Consider the following 23,205-nt stretch of genomic DNA (forward strand, 5'->3'; position numbering starts at 1 on the left):
TTACAATAGGAAAAGATTGATCTACTCCTGAAAAAAATGAAGAAAAAGACTTAATGTGTTGGTTCAGAGAAAACAAGTAAAGTTTTTCTAAAGGTTTTATTCCATCTTTTTATCCAAACAACCTTTACTGTGTCAAATTTCGTCAGGATAAACTCCAAGGGCATACCTCTAAATCTACTGCTCTATTTTTTGAAAAAAATGAGGAATGAAACTAGAATTTGAAGCTATATCCTTTAAATGCATTACACCAAAGTCCCCTGATGTGCATGTTTGACATTCAGTATAGGTGCCCCATCATTGATATATGTAGAAAGTTTTGGTTATTGACATGCTAGTTAATGCAAATTTATAGTGTTTCTGTTCTTAAGATTTGAATTGGAAATAAAGAATATGATAGAAGACAAATGAAATTAATGAAAGAAATAAACATCTAAATACAAAATCTTTCATGGGGGGTGATATAGTATTACATATATGTAACAGCAAAATTGAGAAAATAAACTTCTAAAATGGAATACTTGTGTACATATATGCAAATTTTAAAAATGGCAGAAAAATGCATTAACAGCAAGTTACTTTATACTGTGATCAGATCTTAAATTCTGTTGATATATGCATTAAAAAAATTAAATTGGCAAAACCAAACCAGACCCCTAGACTATTATCTTGTGATCCATAGAAACCTTTTTTTTTTTTTTTTTGGTAGTTGTAGTAGTAGTATGTAAAATCCAGAATCTGCTGTATATATATATTTTTTAATGTTTCTAAAATTAAAACAGTTCATGTTTCACTTATAGAATGCACTAAAAAAACTTTAAAAGAAAATTTTTACTTATTATACTTCAGGTCAACCTAAGTTGAGAGCACTGGATATACTAGAAAGTGTATGTGTCCGCCGTAGAATATAGTTCTACCATTTTGAGACGTAATATTGTAAAATTTACGCTGTGATATATGAATACTGTTGAAGAAAGATAACGGAAGGAAAAAATGTGTGAAACGATAGATTACGTTGCGTCCAGCTTTTTGTTTAAAAATTTTCTAAATCGTGTCGATCATTCAATAACCAGCTGAAAGACATCCCCCTTTTTTGGCATTATTGGCGAAACTGCAAAATCCAGCAACCCCGACCTCACCCCACTCTTGACGAGAAAAGCAATTAAGACATTCATTCACTGACTGGGAGAAGAAGAAAGCAATTGTTATGGTATTCTGCTTCATCTTCGACATATGTGTATAATTTTCAACCTCATAAAGCTGGAAGACGTCATACATCTGAATAAACAGTACCGCTAAGATTATCGTAATTAATGTTTTTGTCAATTACGGGTGGGCATTTTCCTAAGAAATACGATAACAATATTGTTACTTGTTATAATCTTTGCAGGATTGAATATCTGAGTTAAAAAAAAATCCCTTTCCAATGCCACAAATTAAAAATACGTTTTCAAGGCAAAAAAAAAAAAAAAAAAGGCAGACCTATAAACAGTTATAAATAACATTATAAATACAAGCTATTAGGAGATAGTATTTTATAATCATTTATTTCCTAACATAAACATAAAGTATAGAACAAGCAAAAGACATTTATAAATACAAAAACATAAATGATGCCATTTACAAAAAGGGTAATGTTATTTTTAATAGTTCGCTGGCTTTGCCGCAACTTCCTCCCCACCCTGGTCAACCTCCAGGGGGATGACCAGCTGCACAGGTTGGGTAATGGTATGTCCATTGGTGCACAGAACACAAGTATGGACTTTTCTGTCGCGGCCAAGGATTAGCTTCTCAACACGGGCCTTTTTCCAGGTGTGGCAAGGTCTAATATCTTCTTGTAGTAGGACAATATCCCCTTTCGTATTTTATTTGTTTCAGATGAATTCCGCACTTGATGAAATGTGTGCAAGTCTATCAAATATTCCTTTTGCCATCTTTTCCAAAAGGAGTCCATCAAATGTTGACGATTTTTCCACATACGATTTAAATTTGTTTCAGGATTTGTGGGGCTGGAAGGAATAGTAGTTAATTTCTTTCCTATGAGGAAGTGCGAGGGTGTTAAAGCTTCCTCAGAGTCATCTTTTATTCCGTATCCGTGGACAATCGATCTACTGTTGAGAGCGGCTTCAATATCACATAATACAGTGATCAAACCAGCGTCATCCAAAAGAGCCTTCCCAAGTGTTTTCCGAAGGCATCACTTAATTGAGCCTATCATTCTTTCCCACCATCCTCTCCACCAGGCTGCTCGGGGGGCGATGAATTTCCATTTGATGTTGTGGTGGGCATAAAACTGTTGTGCCTTGGCAGAGGATATAGTATCCCACAATAATTTCAGCTCTTTGTCTGCAGCACAGAACGTTGTGGCATTATCAGTGTGCACTGTATGAGGAAGTGAACGTCTAGAGACAAAACATTGTAATGCAAGTAGGAAGATGTCAGTACACAGATCGGAAACTAATTCTAAGTGGATAGCTCGAGTTGTAGCACATGTGAAGATGACAGTGTAAGCTTTTGTAACAGAGTTATTATTTTTTACGTAGAGTGGTCCAGCAAAATCAATTCCGGTAGTTTCGAAAGGAGATGACTTTTGAATTCGCTCAGCTGGTAATGGAGCTTCTATCTGTTCACTCTAAACACAAGCTAACAAATCCCTTAGAAAATATAATATGGAATTGTCGCACCAGTAGCCGAGTGGTTAAATCGCTGAATCATTTGAGCGCAAGCGAACGGGCTGTATTTATGGTCGGTTTTGATGGTTTTCCTATGTGTAACATGAATACGAGCTTGTTTCATTTAGAAAGTCTTCCACGAAATGTATCTCACCCCTTAGTCGGTTATCTCGTGTGTGCTTTGCTATATTCAAATCACCTAACCTAACCAATATGGATGTACTGATCAATTACATTAACTATGGTAGAAGGAACAAGGGTTTCTGTCTAAAGGAAGAGATGGCTTTGTGGGAAATTTATAAGGGTAAAGGACTTTTCTTACACAACACACTGAGGGACTCCTATGCAGTTCAGAGCTTACAAAAGTCATTACAAACAAACTCGCTGCATACTACCAGTGTTTCACGGCTTAAGCAACTCGATCATTAATGCGCTTGACTTACAGATGATTCCATCTAAGGAAAGGAATAACCAGATTTTTTTCATATGATATGCTTGTTGTTTTTATACCTCAAAGGAAATGTATGGTTTTTGCCTAACTTATGCAGTCATTCACATATTATTCGCAGATTCTCAGTGAGCTGAATCAGTCTGCTTTATATAAATTGAGAGATGTAAAAGCAATATATTCCTTTGCACGAAGCAAAAGACCCACCTTTCACGCCCCGTCACGCATACACGTTTCATTCGTGAAAGGATAAAAACTTTAATTTTAAAATACAAGCAAACTGTCGTTTAACACGGTAAATGTTTTAAAAGCAATAAATGTACTTCTCAAGAATTTGATTTTTTTTTATACTTTTTTAGTTCTTATGAATATTTGTGCTTTGTTGTGACTAATATAAGACATTTCTAATGTTATAATTTGAATTGATTAGTGGAATTAATTGGTATATGATTAATTAATTGGTATAAGATCATTTGATTCTTAATTTTTAAGTTTGTTTCACAATTTTAAAACTTTAATATTTTTCTAATATCTTGAAATTTTTAATGGTAAGCTCTTTAATTGACCGCAATCTGAGGATCTCAATTTCCAATCCTTTTATTCATTTTATTTTTGATTTTAAATAGTAATCAGAAAGATAGGGTAAAACGTACTGTAGGAGGGTGATTTTCTGAGACTGACTGGAAATGCGTGTTTCTTAGGAGACAATTAATACAGGATATAATTTTGATAATGTCTGCTATAAAATATTGTCAGAGTTTTTAAAACAATTGCAAATTAAAATTAACAATCACAAATTAAAGTATTTAAAAAATAAAAATAAAAATTTCCCCCTCGTTCACTGTTTTGGTAGCAACAAGCCGCATAAACTCTTAAAAATTAAAAGAAAATAACTTACTACAAGATTTTCCAAATTTATATATTTTACTTTTAACTAAGCGAACGGTCTTGGGGAAAAAATTTGACCCAAACTGCAAGGAATACATTGTTAGCTCTTCCGGTTTCAAGTTTTAAAGATCATCAAATTAGTATTCATCACATTTAGATAATAGTGAAATATTTCACATAAATTAAGACAATTAATAACATGCCCTACATTTTACACTATGATGAACTATCAATTTCAGCTGCAGCTTCACTGCATAAAAAGATTGTTATTTAAATATGCTGGATTTGGCAAGAAGTCACCAAATGTGTAGCAAATTAGAGGAATTGAATCTCCGCTGGCAGTTTGCTGCATATGAATAACTTGAAGAACAGGGTGAAAAGCTGTGAAAAGGTTGTTCTAGCCTTGTATGTGTTCTCAGGTTAGCTTGTCATGAAGTATAGAATAAATCTCTTGAAATTGAATCCAACAATTCCCTCCCCTTCCTTGATATTCTTGTAATCCGCAATGAAACTGATTTTAGCACCACTGTGTACCGTAAACCCTTTGCAGTTTGTTTACCACCCCATGCCAAGTCATGCCACCCTGTTAAGCAAAAAATGGCTTCTTTTTACTATTATGTATTCCGCGCGCTTAAAGTTTGTTCCTCTGAATCTTTGCTTACCAATGAACTTAATTATTTGAGAGCAGTTGCGATTGACCGTGGATTTTCTCCCGTGATTATTGATAAAACCGTTAAAATATTTTCAGATTCCCTTCAAAGAAGACATTCCACTGTTAGAAATAATATTAATGACCTTGTCGTGCTTCCATTTTATCCTTCTGTTAGCTATAAAATTGCACGTATTCTCCAGAAATTCAATTTTCAAGTTGGTTTCTCCCCTATTAATAAAATTCACCCTTCGATTCTAAAAGATTGCGTTTCTGTCTTGAATTCTTGGGGAATTTATAGCATATCATGTCAGTGTCTTGGGGAATTTATAGCATATCGTGTCAGTGTGGTTTAAGATATATTGGCCAAACAAAAAGAGCGTTGAAGTTTCGTATCAAGGAACATGAATCTTATGTCAGAAAAGGTGAAATTAACAAGTCTTCAATAGAGTATCATAGTTGGACATTTAACCATAATTTTGACTGATCTGCAAAAATTATCAAAAAGGCTTCTTCCATAGGTGAATTGGATTTCCTTGAGGCTTTTCATATTCACAAAGATTTAGCAGGTTTATTTAATGATTTGAAGTCCAATCCAGTCCTTCCTAATGCCTTTAAAATTCTACTATCTTAATTCAGTTATTTTTGCCGATAGATGGCGTTACCTCCTCGCGTTTAGTACTACCAGAGGGTATAAAAATCCATTCAGTGGTTGCTTTCCATTATTTGAAGTTCAGATTTTGAGCGTGAAGGTGCATTTGCCCCTCGCTCCCTATTTTTAACTTCGCTAATATTTCTTGTCCTTTATGCTTGATCAGATAGCCTGGCTCAGTAAAAGTAGGCGGCCAGTGCAACTCTGATTAAAAATCCAGTTATAACCACGTGCAATGCTGATAAGGACCACGAGTTTCTGAGACTCCTTCCCCATTATTTCTTTCTAGGTATTTCTTTCTCCTGATGAGGAGGGACCTTTAGCTGCCCTCGAAATCGATTGAGTATTTCAATATATTTACGCTAAATACAAGGTTGTTTTTACGATTTTGATTGTCACATTAGCGTGTTTCTCTTCCACTATAGAATAAATGTCTCAAATTTGATTTAAAAAGCTTAGGTATAGTAAGTTTTATCTAGATGTGTAAAATGATAAAAAAAAATTCCTTATGCTGTTAAATTTATTAAACTATTTGCTAAAAACATGTATTTAGATTCCAGAAGTAGGTCAGTTAATTGAAATTTCTTGAAGTACTGATGTATAATCATTAGCTGAAATATTCAAATTTAAAACGTCAACCTTTTCTAAAGTTTTCTAAAAATATAAGTATGTAAATGTTTCTATCACCAGATGTTTCAGATCTAAAATCTTTAATAGTCATTAGATTTTTGAAAAGCAGTTAATACAGTTGCATCTAGAATTTTCTGACCAAAGGGAATTCTATTAGAAAAATAACATTCTTGATTAATTTTTGTTTTCTTTTGATTACTTCGTAACTCAAATATGGTTATGAAAATTATAATCAATTTATACTTTTTCTACTTTTCCAAGACTCTTCTTGCTTTCTGCTGTGTTTAAAAAATTAAATTATTTTTAGCTGAGCTTGGAGATTATGACCCTGCTCAACACACACCAGGGTTCGTTTCAGAATTCCGTTTTGTACCTGACCAAACTGAAGAAATGGAAATTGATATTTTAAATGCCTATAAAATGTGCAGGTATGCCTTGCTTGCTTTTCATTATCATTAAAAAGTTCTTGTTAACTATATATATATGTAACTATTTTATATACTTGTTTGTTGGCCATGGGCAGAATAATTTCATGATACTTAAGAACCAAGAATATGATAAATGACCCTATGGTGTGAAGAATATGGCTCAGTGAATATGCTTAGAAAACATGACAACACATTGCTAAACACAAGTATTCATTAAAACAGAAAAACTTCTATGTGAGAGCTTGACAATCCTTGCACTTCAGCTAAGGGCAATGTGAGTGAGTTCCTGGAAGCAGCAGTGGTTATTACAAAAACAACATGGTGTCATCTGGCGCCACGTGCAACCAAACATAAGACTGCCACAGAGTATCCCCCAGTAACACAGTCACCAAAAGAGGTTGATTGCAAAATATACACATTCAAATAAATGTTATCCTTTAAAATATATGTACAAAAACAATACAAGATATATTAATAATAATATACGAGTAATAAATAATACACTTAAATTCTAACTGAAATATATAACAATAGAATGAATATCAAATTAAACAAAAATAATGAAAAGTTAATCAAATAAGAATTTTAAGCAACTTCCAATCTTATGCAAAAGAAATTAATCAAGTATTTATGTACTATAAATTTTGCAGCAGATCACAAGAGAAAAACATTCAATTATATTACAGTGATTAGTTTATTGGGAAAATGAACACGATGTCCACTGCGAGTAATTACTCGTTTTGGAAGTCTTCACAGACTTTTTGATGTGGAATCTGAGAAGTTACAGGTGTATCTATATGTTCTGACAACATACGCTGGTTTAAGGCGATCAATTGAAACTGTAATGTTTTTGTTATTTAACCTCAATAATAAAATTTTTTGTCCGTTTGTTTAACAAGGGTCTGGTGCAAGGTTGAGTTGAGGAGGTTTAACAGAATAAATAAGTAGAAATGCATGAGAATGGGTCTGAAATACCATGTGTACATATATGGACGGTTGAACATGCTTAGAGGCTGGAATCAGTCTAACTGAATGCATGACTGATTGAAGCTGTGACACATAATATTCCCAATGAGGTACGAAATTAGTAACATTCAGCATATATGAGGGTAATCAAGTGTGGTACTGTAAACAAAGTTCGACACAAGTAGCCTTTATAGCTTTCTTAATGGCAAATCTGATACCCAACAGAACTATAGACAGAATTTCAGTCCATTTTGGGTTGTTATGAGCCATTATTGCACTTTTAAGTTGCCTATGAAATCTCTCAATCAGCCCATTGGACTGAGGGTTATTTTTTTTCTTCTTGTTAGTTAAAAAACTTAATAATGTATTCAAAAACATAAGAAAGATATTGTACTGATTCTATCAAACAATTTTGAAGAAAAAAAAATTAAATTTGCTTTTGGATGGATTAAATGCAGTGAGAAAAAAGATTGGGAAACTAAGTACTTTTAACATAATCAATTAAATGAGTTTCAAATGCATATTATATAGATTGGAAAATATCTAAGTCTGCTTATTATTTGCACCAAAAAATAATAATGATGAAGAAATTTTTAATAATATATTGCTATATTTGTCATTATTTCAATAGTGTCAGTAATTTTCTTTTCTAAACAATAATGCATCTTTTAGTAACTTAATATTTTGATAATTTCCGATTTATATTATTGAATAATAATATCTGCATTAAAAGTAAAGTGCTTGAAAACTTGGAAATAGAAAGCTATTGTATAGTTTAAATTTATTTTTCAGTAAAGATTTAAGTTCATTTATTTTATGATAGTAAGCATTGCCACCCAGATGGTATAGTGGTTAGGGGAGCCTACTTTGATACCAAAGGGATCGGGTTTGAATTCTAGAGAAGGCATTGGTTTTTGTAAATGTATAGCGTCTTTGCGGCATGCATGGACGCACTCTAAACGTATGACGAGCCAAAAGTCCTCTCATTTGGATTGGTGATAGGGGAGAGGAATAGGAGATCCTCAGACCACTTCCCTGTGTGTGCTTCCTCAAAATTGGGGTGGAAATAGAAGTCCAACCTCCTTGAGGCTCTAGCAACCCTTCTTCCATAAAATTCATGGACAAGACAACAGCAACAGTAGTAAGCATTATTTTTTTGTTTAATGGAACATTTAATTTGAGCAAAGTAAAATAAAGCAAACTTAAAATATTCTGTGTTGACATGCTAAAACCATGTTTAAACCTCAGTAAAATAGACAATCTCGAAGGCAACCCATGTGCTTCATCAGCTGGAGCAGGAATGAATAGCTTGATCAAGTTTTCTCTTTTTATTTTTTTCTGCAGGGTTGCTGTGCTACATCCAGATATTTGCTAAGTGAACGGAAAATCTCATTTGCAACATGTTCTAGTTGCAGTTTCTGGTACTTTTCTGATTTTAAGGCTGCTTTTGGTCCAAAGTTTGTGGGTGATTTTGGTTTTGTCTCATTCAGTTATTGAGTCTGGATGCTCCTATGGCCATTTAACCAAAGATATGCTATGTTCGTTGATTTCATGGTTAACAAGGTGTTTATAAATATCTTTTTTTTTTTATGTCTGGCAATTCTCTTTGATGTTAAACTGATGTATTGAATACTCATGTCTATCTTCATTGTGGATTGGGACAGTACACAGAACTGAAATATAGACAGACTGATGTACAAATATAAATATTTTCACAGATTTCATCTGTACATCAGTCTGTATAAACAGATTTATACCTGAGCAGATTTGTTCAGATGTACCTGTACAAATTTATACAAACCTGTATGTGCACCTGTCATATTTATGTACGCTATAAAAAAATGGGACAGTTCTATATCTCCCTTTCTAGCGGGCTGATTGATGAAATTCAACTTGCATTTTTCATGTCTTGAAAGTGCGACTTAAGATATGTATTAGATTTGTATATATATGGCATTGTTTGACGTAAAATTGGACTGAAATGGCATGCCGATTTTTTTTCCACATTTCGATTCTGCGACGTAAATTATGCCAAACTGCCAAGTTTTGTAAAAATCACATGAGTTGTTTTTAAAAAATTAGCTCCCAAAATTTTAGCTCCTTAATGTTAGTTGAATTTGATGTATATTTATTAATATCTCTTTTTTATTAAACTTATTTGATTCTTTCTTTCATATTTTGAAATTTAGGCTCATTCCAAATAAAATTCCCGTATTTTTAGGCTTATTTTTAAAATTTGTATTTTTTAATAATTTTTATAAATTTTTTGACCAACATTTTGAATTATAGCCTATAAAAGTTTTGCCATAATCTTCAAAAAAAATGAGAGTTTTTTATTCAAAATTTACGAAGGTATATGTGAATTTATATATTGGCACATTTTGAAATTTGGCATATTTGTTGAAAGTGATAACATGATATGTAGGCACTTTGTTAAAATTATTTGAAAGTAGGAATGATGTGACTTTTCCCGCCCAAGCACAGTGTTTAAAAGGGATAGGAAAATAGGTTGCCATATATTAAGAATTTTGCCAAGTGAATTATTCTTGGCAGAAACTGAAAAAAAAACCAAAATAAATTTTTAAATTTCTCATCAAAAATTGCAGAATTTAATATCTAGGCATAATTTGAGTCATAGAATCGAAATGTGGAAAAAAAATTGGTATGTCATTTCAGAAAAAGTCCAATTTTTTTGTCAAAATACCTATGTTAGAACAAAATTATATATAAATCTAATAGATATCGTAAGACACGCTTTCAAAACATGGAAAGCGCAGTTTGAATTTTGTCAGTCGGCCCAGTGGAGATATACAGTACAAAGTCTTTAATCTGGAATGATCTATAATCCGGACCTCAAAGCTACAAAATTTCTACGCATGCGCATAATACGTTTACGCATGTGCATATGCGTTTATGCATGCACATAATACGTTTATGCATGTGCGCTTAACATATAGTGGATGGTATAAGCTAGGCTAAAATTATCTAATTATCTGTTTCAGTTAATGTTGCAAATTACGTTGTTCCTTAATCTTCTAAATGGATCCAGCTTATTATTTTTTGCAGACTGTTAGAACAATTTTATAAAAAGTAAGCTTGAACTTTCGATTATGTCAAAAAGAGTTTCTGATTCTGGAGCTGCCAAAGGATCTACAAAGCGAAAGCATGTTTCAGTGTTCATCAAACAAAAAGATGAATAAAGGTATGAAGAAAGTGACAGAGAGGTCAGTGAAAATGAAAAAATTTCGATTGACAAGTTAGTCAATATTCTCGGCACAGCAATTACAGGACTTGAACAGCGGAACTTTGTAACTGAACAAGAAATTATGTCTGTTTATAGAATTAAAGAGAACATATTAGCACATAAAACGAAGCAACTTAAACAACTTACATTGAAAGAAATATTTAATAAAGTAATCAAATAAATATTAAGCATTTTTTTTTTTTTTTTTTGTAAATTTTGATACCCTTTAGATCAAGGATGTCAAACTCGCGGGCCGCATGTGGCCCACAACAAATATTTTTGCGGCCCGGCCAATATATCGGCAAATAATAATATATAATAATAAAATAACATATCGACGAAGAAAAAAATGAAATGTTTACTGCTAAGTAATTAATGATAATTTATTCAGTAATGTTAGATTACTCACAGCGAGCTGACACACACACTACTTAAATTACAAATGCGTGTGAGTAGCTTGCGTTCAGCTACCTTCGGCTTTTGGGGGACACATGCACTCAGAACTTGTATGCATCCCCCGATAGCCGAATGTGGCCGAACTCATGGTCTCAGTTTTCCAATCATAGTTTTGTACGATATATTGGTGCATGCACATGCATGCACTTTGCTTTATTATTAATTATTACTTAATTCATATTGTTACGGAATTCATAGTTATTTATTTAGTTAGTTTTTTTATTTAGAATTGTAATTAGATTTGCTTCATTATGCCTTAGCAACGCAGACGATTTTTGAAAAGACAGCTGCGTTGGAAGGTTAAAAATAGAACGTGCATTTCATACCTAATAAATAAATATCTCATAATTGCTGTTGCCATTCACAAAAATCCAGATATTTATAGATGTTTCCAGTATATTCGAGAAATTAATTATAAAGCTTATAAAAGCCGAGAACAAACAACTAATCTCAGTAGTAGCTGTAGTTCTAGCGAACTGTTTGTTTATTTAATGCTGTGATTGATTTGTAGCGATTTCGCTGTGAGATAGAATTAGTTTCTCTGTTTTGAATTGATTTTTGCTAAATGTTTGACATTTTGTGATGTTGTTAGAATATTTTTGAAGAAATATTTCAGCATTTTAATTTATCTCTTGTGGAAAGAATAAATTTTTGTTAACTTTTTAACGTTAACCGTGCTTATTCCAGCCCTTTGTATTCAGTATGTCTATATCAAAACCAAGAGGTAGTAAAATTAAACGAAAAATCACTGACGAACATAGAATATTCCAAGTAAAATGGGAATTAGAATATTTTTGCTGTGAAATAAAAGATAAAATAATCTGCTTGATATGTAATAATACTATTAATATTAAACGTCATTACAAACAACACAAATCGAAATATAACAATTACGAAGGATTAATGAGAGAAGAAAAGTTGAAAGAGCTCAAGTTAGGAGTGAAAAAGCAACAGTCCATGTTTAGTAAAGTATTGCAAGAAAGTGAAGCGGCGGTACATGCAAGCTACGTCTTGTCCGAGTTGATAGCTAAACATTCGAAGCCTTTTACTGACGGTGATTTCATCAAGGAATGCCTAATGAAAACTGGAGGAATTGTTTGTCCTGGAAATGTGAAGGCTTTTCAATCAATTTCATTGTCTCGAAATACAGTTGCGGAAAGAGTTACTGATTTAGCCGCGAATTTAAATGATCAGATCAAAGCAAAATCATCTAGTTTTGAAAGTTTCTCCATTGCCTGTGACGAGAGCACAGACATTAGTAGCAAAGCTCAATTAGCAGTGTTTCTTCGTTCTTGTGACAAGAATTTTAACATTTTTGAGGAATTACTGGAACTAATACCCATGCCTGGTACTACCACAGGAGAAGATATATTTACTTGTGTTTTTGGATTTCTGCAGAAATACAATCTACCTTTGGCAAAATTAAATTCTGTAGCTACAGATGGCGCTCCATCAATGACCGGGAAAAACAAGGGCTTCGTAGCATTACTAAGAAAAAAACTTAGTGAAATTCATGGTTCAAACATTCATCATATGCATTGTATTATACATCAAGAAGTTCTATGCACGAAAATAATAAATATCGAGAATGTTTTGTCATATATAAAAAAAGTTATAAATTTTATAAGATCTCGAGGTTTAAATCAGCGTCAATTCACTGCTTTCTTAAGTGAGTTGAATATTTGGGTTTGTCCTACTATACCGAGGTACGTTGGTTATCTTGCTCCAAGATTCTCAAACAATTCTGGGATTTGAAAGAAGAAATATGTCAGTTTTTAAAAACGAAAAATCAAAACGTAAGTTTGTTTTACGATCTGATATGGATACAAGATTTATCTTTCTTGGTTGATATAACCAAACACTTAACCGATTTAAATTTATCGTTACAAGGAAAAGATATATCATTACGAACATGTCTGACATAATTAAAGCATTCAAATGTCAACTAGTTCTTTGGGAAAAACAACTTAAAAATGAAGATTTGACGCACTTCCCGACAAGCAGCATGAACAAATCAAGTTTAGATGATACTTGTTCGTATCAAAAAGAAAAAATTGCAAATTTAACAACTGAATTTGAAACGAGGTTTAATGATTTTAGTTCCCTCGAAAAAAAATTTTTTTTTTTTTTTAGTTTTCTTCGATTTTTCTCAATAAGTATTGACTCGGTACCCAGCCATATGCAAATGGAGGTGATCGAGATTCAATGCAACTCAAATTTGAAAGCAAAATTCATTGAAGTGGGCGTGCCTGAATTTTACAAATATTTACCAGCCAGGTTTGAAAATACTCGAAAATTCGCATATGAAATTATTTCCATGTTTGGTAGCACTTATCAGTGCGAGCAGTTATTTTCAGTCATGAAAGGTAATAAGTCTCCTATTAGAAACCGTATTAATGATGCTCACCTTGGATCAGCGTTGAAAGTTATCACTGCAAACAAAATTTCTCCCGAAATAGGAAAGATAATAGCAGAGAAGAGATGTCAAGTATCAGGACGTAAACATTAAATTTTTATTGTTCTCTTCTATATAAATATATATATATATATATGTTTATTATTGTATTATTCGAAATAAATCTACGTTTCAATGAATATTGATTTTTTTTTTTTTTTTTTTTTTTTTTTTGCAGCCCACCTAAAGTTAAACCTCGTTTGTTTGGCCCAAGTGTACCTATGAGTTTGACATCCCTGCTTTAGATCATAATTGCTCTTTATTTCATAAATTACGGTTTCATATTTTTAATTTTATAATTTCTGTATGCCATCTTACCAAATTTAAATTGATGATCTATAATCCGGAATCGACGAAGTCCTGATGAGTCCGTATTAAAGACTTTGTACTGTATTACTGCTCCCTCCTCTTTTACTTCCTTGTACGTAGTAAAAGGGAAGTATTGTGATTGTGAAAAGTTTCAGGCATCATATTTCAATGCAGATACCCATTTTCAACGCTATCGAATGCAATTTAATGATGTTTTTGCTTGACATCTGTTCGTAAGGACAGAATGAATGACTCTTTTTCCCCAGGAAAGTTGTAAAACTAATTTCAAATGAATTCTAAAGAGAATTTTTGGGGGCGTCTGTGCGTACGTACGTACGTACATATCTTGCATAACTCAAAAATGAGTAGCCTCAGAAAGTTGAAATTTTGTATGTAGGACTGTTATAACATGTAGATGGGCACCTCGTATTTTGGTTACAATCGGCCTCACCCAAAAGGTATATAAATATATGATGTATATATATATATATATATTCATTCTGTTACTCAGCTCAGTGATCTCAGTTTCTTTATTTTTATATAATTGTAAATTGTGCTTTTTTTTTTTTTTTTTTTTTTTTTTTTTTTTAGAATTGAATTATGCTGTTCTTATCTTCCAGTTAAGGCTTTTGTGCCTTTAGTAAATCTGTATGCAATATTTTTAGAATTATCATAAATTTAAAAGTTGTTTAAGTGTCACTTATCCTAATAATTTTTGCCATGCCAGCCATTGTTTGTTTACATTTGAAACAACAGAATAGTAGATTTGTTGCCAATCTAGAGAAAGTAAGCTTTGCAATAACGAAGATAACACCTTCTTTTATTTTTGCGAATTAAATCATGCTTAATGCATTCTGGAATTTATTCGAGCAAATCAGTGTTTAAGCTTTACTTCATAAATTTCAATACAGACATTTTGATTTTTTATGTATTTTTGCCTTGTCGGGAAGTGAGAACTGAATGAATTGAATAAGAAATACTGAATCGTCTGTAAAAACTGTTTTTGTTGTTGTTGTTGTTTTGCTTAATTTCTTTTATACATTGTTTTAAATTTATTATAGTACTTGAATAGAACATGTGGCGACGATTAGATAATTCTTAAGATGATATAAATTTTGTGTCTTCTGAGTTAAAACATGATTGAAATGTAGCACTGTTAGGTGAATCTAAGGCCAGAGTGTCGCTATGGTAAACAAATATAGCGAATTTTAAAGAGTGCATTTATTCTATTGTGGTTTATGCGCTATTGACAAAGTAGATTTAATGATAAACAAATATATTGAATTGTAAAGAGTGCATTAATTCTAGTGTGGTTTATGCACTATCAATAAAGTAGATTTAATTTAATCCAATAAGTTTAAATAAAATGCAAGAAAAAATGTGCATAATTTAATATTCCGTACAAAGAAGTCGTCGTGTACATATCAGATTTTTTTTTCAACTCCATTGATGGGAAATAACAGGCTGCAAAACACCTAACCCAGTGGGCTAGCCGCTCTGTTAATCGCAAAAAGAAATAAAAACTTGAAATGTCTTTTGTGGTGGCATCTGATTTGTCCATTCATAAAATTTTCTGTATGGGTTGAGCTGGGATATGACCAAATGTTTTGAAAATTTAACTCATGCACCAGTAATTGAACAGTATGAGAATTATTCCTGTGAATTTACTTCTATTTTGTTCTTGAGTTGATAGCAACTACATTTTCAGAAATGATTGAAAAAGCTTGTTTATCCCCCCCCACACACACACACACCCAAAATTAGGAAGGTACCTGTTGTTTATGTATCTGTTTTCATTTTCATGAAGTTCTGATGTAGAATGGAATTTTTTAGCTTGTCTTAAGTAAATGTAAAAGAACACCTGTTTTATTAGGATAAAATAAAAAACAATCTTACTGCATTTGTTGCTGGGTTGCTAGTTCTTTTATGGTGGACTGTAGTTTAAATGATGTCATAAGTTGTTAATATCATGGAGATAAATTGAATGCTATTAACAACTTCTTTGTTAATCCACAATCTCTCAGAAATGAAAAATATGCTATGCATTTTTTATTTTTGTGATATTATGGATTAGCAATAATAGAAAAATGCACTGTTATGATTGTTAAATATTTGATGATGTATGGAATTTTTAAGATATTTGCTGTGTATATTAAAAGAAAATTTAGTTTGATTTCTTTCTGTCTTCTAATTTTCCAGTGGTCAGACTCCAGCACAGGCAGAACTTAATTACCTAAACAAAGCAAAATGGCTTGAAATGTATGGTGTAGATATGCATACAGTTCTGGTAAGGATAGCTGCATGTATAAGTCTTTTTATAAAAATATTCTTACTAATCAGTGTATGCACCATTTTTATCTTTTTCGTGCCATACATAAAAGTTTTATCTTTCAGGGCAAAGATGGCAATGAATATTCATTAGGTCTAACACCTACAGGAATTCTAGTCTTCGAAAATACAACTAAAATTGGTTTGTTTTTTTGGCCTAAAATTACAAGACTAGATTTTAAATCAAAAAAATTAACACTTGTGGTTGTTGAAGATGATGATGAGGTAAGTTATTTGTATCTACTGTCTAAAATGATTGTAATCATTTGTGGTGTTTTATCACAAAAGCCTTATTATTAAATTAGTCATAAAAGTTATCCTAATCCAGTGTAAGCAAAATAAAACAAAACAAATTAGAATTCTATTATTTAAAAAATAATGAAAATAACAGAATAGAGAAATAAAATAAATTTATGAAGCTTTGTAACTTTCAGCAGCACAAAAATGTTTTCATTTTAAAACACAGTATTAAATTAGTATTTTGCTTTCAGTGAATTATATGTTAAATATTTTATTAAACTTAATGTGTCAAATTGGTCTGCAAGAAAAAATGTATTAAAATTGGGCATTTGTATACAGTCAAAAGTCTTTAATCCGTACGTCCATAATCCGGAATGATCTATAATCCGGACCTCAATGCTACAAACTTTCTGTGCATGCGTTAACGTATAATGTGTTAACACACACACATAATACCTTCACGCATGCGCATAATGCATTTACACATGCGTGTTTAATGTATAACGGACAGTATAAGCTAAGCTAAAATTATCTAATTATCTATTTCAGTTAATGTTGCAGATCGCGTTGTTCCTTAACCTTCTAATTGAATCCGGCTTATTATATTTTGCAGACTGTTTAAGCAATTTTATAAAAGTAAGCTTGAGCTTTCGATTATATGTTAAAAAGAATTTCCGATTCTGGAGCTACCAAAGGATCTACAAAGCGAAAGTATGTTTCATTGTCCATCAAACAAAAAGTGGAATTGCTGCAAAAAATGGATAAAGGCATATCCTTTGATTCTCAAACCATTCCGAAATATGTTTATCAATTTCACACTGTTCCGCCGGGGGGGGGGGGACGCGGCGCGCAATGAACTGTCAGTTGATCTGTCAGTGCTATCCTTATCTTCAGGGCAGGTGTTTTTATTTTATTCGGCTTATAATTCCTTACTAATGTAGTATTTCATCTCGATGTACTCCGTCTTTGATATGATTCAAACCCAATTCCTCATCATTATAAATATCATGAATACACATCAAATAGTTTTCTGGTTGCAATTTTCTAATTTCGACTATGTGTAATGTATACTTTGCGCATGCACGCATTGAAAGAAATATTTAATAAAGTAAATGAATAAATATTAATTTGCTTTTTTTTTTTTTTTTTTTTTGTAAATTTTGATACCCTTTTAGATCATAATTGCTCTTTATTTCATAAATTACAGTTTCATATTTTTAATTTTATAATTTCTGCATGCCATCTTACCAGATTTAAACTGATGATCTATAATCTGGAAAAACCGATAATCCAGAATCGCCGAAGTCCCGACGAGTCCGGATTAAAGACTTTTGACTGTATTATGTTTTGTTTCTTCTTTAATTATGCTTTCAAGTACTTTTTTGCAGAATTACATTTAGGTTATTTAGACTGTTTGTTTTTTCTTTTTACATATTAAAAGTATGGTGTTTACTTGCATATTTTCTCTCCTTTTTGTTACTAATTTTATCGTACAAAAATTGGAGGGGAAAATTATGCAAATGCTTTAATATCTGAAGGACATGGTTACAGTAAGAACATAGCAAATGAAAAACATAGCAAATGTTGATATTATAAACTACCAATAACTATCGTAATATTATTTATTTAAAAGAAACCTACATTCCAATAAGAATACATATCATATCATCTCTGTGGCATCTCATGAAGTGCCTTTCAAAGGAGCCTAAATGGTGCCCTTAAATAGCAGCTTAAAAACTTAAAAATGGTATATAATTTGCCTGAAATTGGTACTGTGGTACATTACTTTTCATGCAAAGTATGCAGCAATCATTATGAGAATACTGAGAAAATTCTTTGTTTATAAACATAATTAATTCTCTGTGCTCGGTTTTGTATTTATTGAAAAGTTTATTAGTAAACTTAGCAAAAGTAGAATTTATATGCATTATTTCATCTCACAGTTTGTTCTTTTTGTAATATATATTTTAAAATTATGCACTGTAATCTGTATTGAAGCAAATGTTAATACAAATCTCCCTGAATAAAACTTAATACTTATCACCATTTTTAGATGAATCTTTTTTCTGTATTTAAAACAAAATTCTTCGCTATCTAAAAAGTAATTTTTTTAAATGAGTATTTTATATATTAAAACTTATGTTTGAAATTCTGAGCTTGAAATGTTTTGTATTCATAGTTTAAAATATCTGTTTATCATTAACATTCACATTTTTGTTATAAAAATTAAGGGCCGGGAGCAGGAACACACCTTTGTCTTTCGATTGCACAATCAGAAAGCTTGTAAACATCTGTGGAAATGTGCTGTTGAACATCATGCTTTCTTTCGCTTGAAAGGTGGCCAGAAACCACCATCAGCAAGACAGAATTTCTTTCGTATGGGTTCAAGGTTCAGATATAGGTATGTATATTAAGATTCAGATTGTATGCACAGCTATATATAGCATAATCAGTGTTCCTCATATTTTAAATTTTAGATAACATCTAGATGAAATATGTATAACACCAGTTTTGTGCTGTGCTAGTGCAAAATGTTTGTTTAATGTAAAATCTTATGTTTTGAGCTATTTTAAAGCACAGTTTTGTGCTATGTTACTTAACACTCACAGTATTAAAATAAATTTTTGCGTTTTGTATAGATGCTTGACTTGAATGAGGTTACTTTTAAAATACCTTTCAAAAGCCAGAATGAAGTTTTGTGTCACACTGAGTAAAACTGGAAGTAAGACCCAGGACATGATCAGAACTGTTTATGGTAATGATGCCATGGTCAATCAAGTTTTTTTTTTTTTTTTTTTTTTGTCCTTTTTTGAGTGGAACAAATTTTAGGGAGAAAAGAGAGCAAGTTAAAGATGAAATTGTTGTTGATCATCTTTTTTGACTGTAAAGAAGTGGGTTTGTACCGCCTGGTCAAACTTGAATGCTGCATTCTATGTGGCAGTACTTGAAAGCCTCAAAAAATGAGTCGCCCATATCCATCCAGCAATTGCTATATCATGGAGGCTCCATCAGGACAATGCACCTAGCTATACCACATTTGTTGTCATAGACTTCCTGACCAACATGGCATGGCACAGCTTTTCCAGCCACCCTACAGCCCAGATGTCTCTCCTTCAAACTTCTTCCTCTTCTCCCAACTGAAAAGGGTCATGAAAAGATGGTACCATGGCTCGGTCTAGGCCATTCAAGAGGTTGCAATGAGGAAATTGAAGAGAATTCCAGCTTCTGTGTTCCAGGAACCCTTCAGTGTTTGGCAGAATTGCTGGAAACTGTGTTGATGCAAAAGGACACATTTTAAAAGCTTTTAAGTCAGTATGTCAAAATTGTGAATAATATTTTTTAAAAATCAGTCCTACTATTTTCTGGATAAACCCTGTATGAACATTACGTTTATTAACCATTAACAAATGCAGTTGAAAGTAGATTAAGCATAAATAAGGTGATAAATGTATCATTCCAGCAGGGAAGGGAGGCAAAATATGCAAGGCATTCATAGATTAATTTGGGAAATTTCACGTGGAATTCCCCTTCCCCCCCCAATTCTATGTCTGTGTCACATGTGAAATAGGAATTGTACAAATTATTTATACCCAACTAAATAATCATTGTAATATGTATTTTAAAACTAGTATGTGTGTTTATAAACTGGTCAGTTCTGACAATACAACAAATGATGTTATTACTGGATCGAGATTTCTATATAAAGTGGAGGCATTTCAATACATTATACTTGTATAGTACACATACACATTTTTTTTTCTACCTTAATAAACTGCATCCTTTAACATTTTTTCAGATTTTGGAAAGGATCATTCATTATTGATGCCTGCCAGATAATGGATTTTATATTGCTTAAAAAAAATTTCCCCATATTTCAGAAATCTACTAAGCATTTAAAAAAAGACTTCAAACTGACTTGAAATCTTAAGAAATAACTGAAAGCTGAAAATTAAGGTTTGAATCTTAAAATAGGAATTTTTTTCATATTTTTTTAGGTAAATTCTGAAAAAGTAAGAATTAAATGTGAAAAATTAATCTAATTAATTCAAACATTTTTTGTAATTATTGGACTAATATCTGCAATATAATTACCTCCCTGAGTGTAGAAAGAGTTTTATGCACTGAATTTAAATGAATAGGCAAGGAAAATAAGAAACTGCAGTAAACAAGAACATCAATTTTTCCTTTCCTCATGAATTTTGAAAATAGATGACAGAAGGCACAGGACAGTAAAATCTATTGATGTTTTAGCATTATAGTGCTGTTGAGGAAGTGGGAAATTTAGTGTTATATCTGGCATAAAACGATTGTCTTATATTTCCCTGCCGGCATTTTTTCTCTTGTACATGCATATATCAGAATCAGTGCCATATTGTTAGGCCAGGAAACGGCAAAAATTCAAAGTTTGAATTAAAATTTCAACTCTGTAGTAGCAGCTTCTTACCATTGTAAAGTGTGTTTGGGACAGGCATAAGGCCTCTCTGTTATTGCTGATTTTAATATTAATATTTTATACATTTTTAAAAATTGTTAGATGTGTTTCCTGCAATTTTGATCACTGAAAGTACTGAGTTTGAAAATATTTCAGATAATTTTTTCAACAAAAGATAAAAATTTCTTAAAAAAAGGGGCTTTCATGAAATTTGGGATGGTTCTTTGAATTGCAAGATGAGAATAATAATAATATTATTATTATTAATCGCTATACCTGCCTACTATCTTCCTAATTTAAATATCAAAAGATAACTGAGTTAAAGAACTTGATAAAAGCAAGTGCATTTCTACAGTGATAGCCATATTCAATTCATATTTTCACAAATATTATAGCTTTTAATAAAGGTATAACATCAGTGGCATTATTCATCAAGCTTTCTCCTTGAAAAATTAATGAAATATTTTTTTGGTTACTACATTCAAAATTATGTTATTATCTGTTGTTTGGAAGTTATTTTAAAATTATTTGATGCATTATTGACACTAATGCTATTGCTTCTTAGAGGTTTTCTTCTTTAAAAAATAGCTGAAAGAAATTTTTGGTTACCGGAACCAAAAATATGTTATCGACTGTAACTGTTTTATATTGCGAATGTGTGTAATTATTAAAAAATTCCATTTACTTATTAAGTCTAATATGTCATTTGATGCAAGTTTTCAAAAATTATATTGCACTGCAAACTAAAATCCTGATCTTCTATTGAACTAAACTGCATTTGAAATTTCCTAACACAAATTTTCTAAAATAGTGTATGATAATAATTCACACTCAAGAGAGGAAAGAAATTGTTTGCATTTTTTAAATTTGAGACTGCGTAATGTTTACATACAGAAATATAAAAGATGGTAAATACATAATTTTGCAGTATAAAATGTATATACTACAAAGTCCGAAATCCGGACGTCCATTATGCGGAATGGTCTAAAATCTGGACCTCAAAACCATCAACAATGTTTTTTCTCGTAGGCTTTACGCATGAGCATTTGATTCCTCCCTCCACGTATAATAAAACATCTGGAGAGTCCCGATTCTTAATTTCACTTCGACACTAAATAAAATACCTTGTTATTGAAGAAACAATCATTTTAGCATAAATTTGTACGATCAGTAGTTTGGCTCCATTGCAGCATATCTGCTTGGCACACATCTCAAACCGAAACATTCCACATAGATACATCGTTGATCTGATGCCAACCTGTGAATCATTATTTATTATACTTTCCTTTCATCACCGCATGTTTATCAAAGCATGACAACTTGCGCCAGCCTTCAATAAGGCCTAATTATATGTAGGAATTTATTTATTCAGAACTCTGATAAGCCTTAAGCATGTGCAAGAAATAGACATAAGTATAATAAATAATTAAACTAATACAATTCAGGCTTAATTGTCTCAGTGAACGATAGGAGCAAGATAAAATTTAACGGAACAACAATGAAACTAATTTTCAAATATTGCAAAACAAAAGTGAAATTTTCCAATTAATGGATTTTGTAAGGAAATGTGGAGAAGTGGTAATAAATGAAGGTGATATAAAAGAAGTTTTTCATTGTGATGTCAATGTTTCTAAATCATCAATCAGTTAATGGCGAAATTTGTAGTATGGTTTTAGATCCAGAAGATACTACGACTGATAGTGAAGAAAATGACAGAGAAATTACTGAAAATGAGAAAATTTCGATTGACTAGTTGGAATTCTCGAAACAGCAGTTACAGGACTTCAACAATGTAACTAAACAAGAGATTATGTCTGTCTACAGAATTAAAGAGAAAGTATTATCACAAAAAAATGAAGCAACTTAAACAGCTTACATTGAAAGAAGTGTTTAATAAAGTAAACAAATGAATATTAAGTTTTTGCCATCTTACTATATTTAAACTGATGATCTAATATCCGGAAAAATCTCAAATCCGGAATTGCCGAAGTCCCGACGAGTCCGGATTTCAGACTTTGTACTGTAGAAATGTATGTTCCCCACCCAAGAAACAAGAACATTAATTCATATTTTGTTTTCCATATCTGTTCATTTAATGATAATTTGAACTATGTGTTTTGTTTTATGTAGTGGTAAAACAGAATATCAGACAACACAGAATAGAGCACGGAGAACTGTTCAGTTTGATCGTCGCCCAAGTCAGAGATATTCTCGTCGACCTACACATGATCGTAAAAGGGATCGTGAAAGAGATAGAGAAATAACTGATGCTCTTGCTGAGGCTCGCCGAAATGAAGACAGAGGTTTAAGGTATGAGTTTCAACCAAATTATGTTATTTGTAGTCTTAAATTATTTGGAAGATTTGTTTTTAGTTGCATTTTAAATATGTAATTTTGGGAATTATTGTCAG

General features: G+C 31.8%; 1 protein-coding gene across 3 annotated transcripts in view; it reads left to right on the plus strand.

The window, feature by feature from the left end:
* Positions 1-23,205, plus strand: part of LOC118186865 (uncharacterized) — a 181,386-nt gene that overhangs the window by 140,642 nt on the left and 17,539 nt on the right. For all 3 annotated transcript variants that reach the window (XM_035357033.2, XM_035357036.2, XM_035357035.2), the window contains exons 6-10: positions 6,244-6,364; positions 15,994-16,081; positions 16,189-16,347; positions 18,594-18,763; positions 22,925-23,104. In XM_035357033.2, coding sequence (XP_035212924.1) covers positions 6,244-6,364; positions 15,994-16,081; positions 16,189-16,347; positions 18,594-18,763; positions 22,925-23,104 — 718 coding nt within the window. The remainder of the gene's footprint in view (positions 1-6,243; positions 6,365-15,993; positions 16,082-16,188; positions 16,348-18,593; positions 18,764-22,924; positions 23,105-23,205) is intronic.

This window comes from Stegodyphus dumicola, chromosome 2 (genome assembly GCF_044657685.1).
Source record: "Stegodyphus dumicola isolate Sdum_Otavi_A_Nest chromosome 2, ASM4465768v1".
NCBI classification, from domain to species: Eukaryota; Metazoa; Arthropoda; class Arachnida; order Araneae; family Eresidae; genus Stegodyphus; species Stegodyphus dumicola.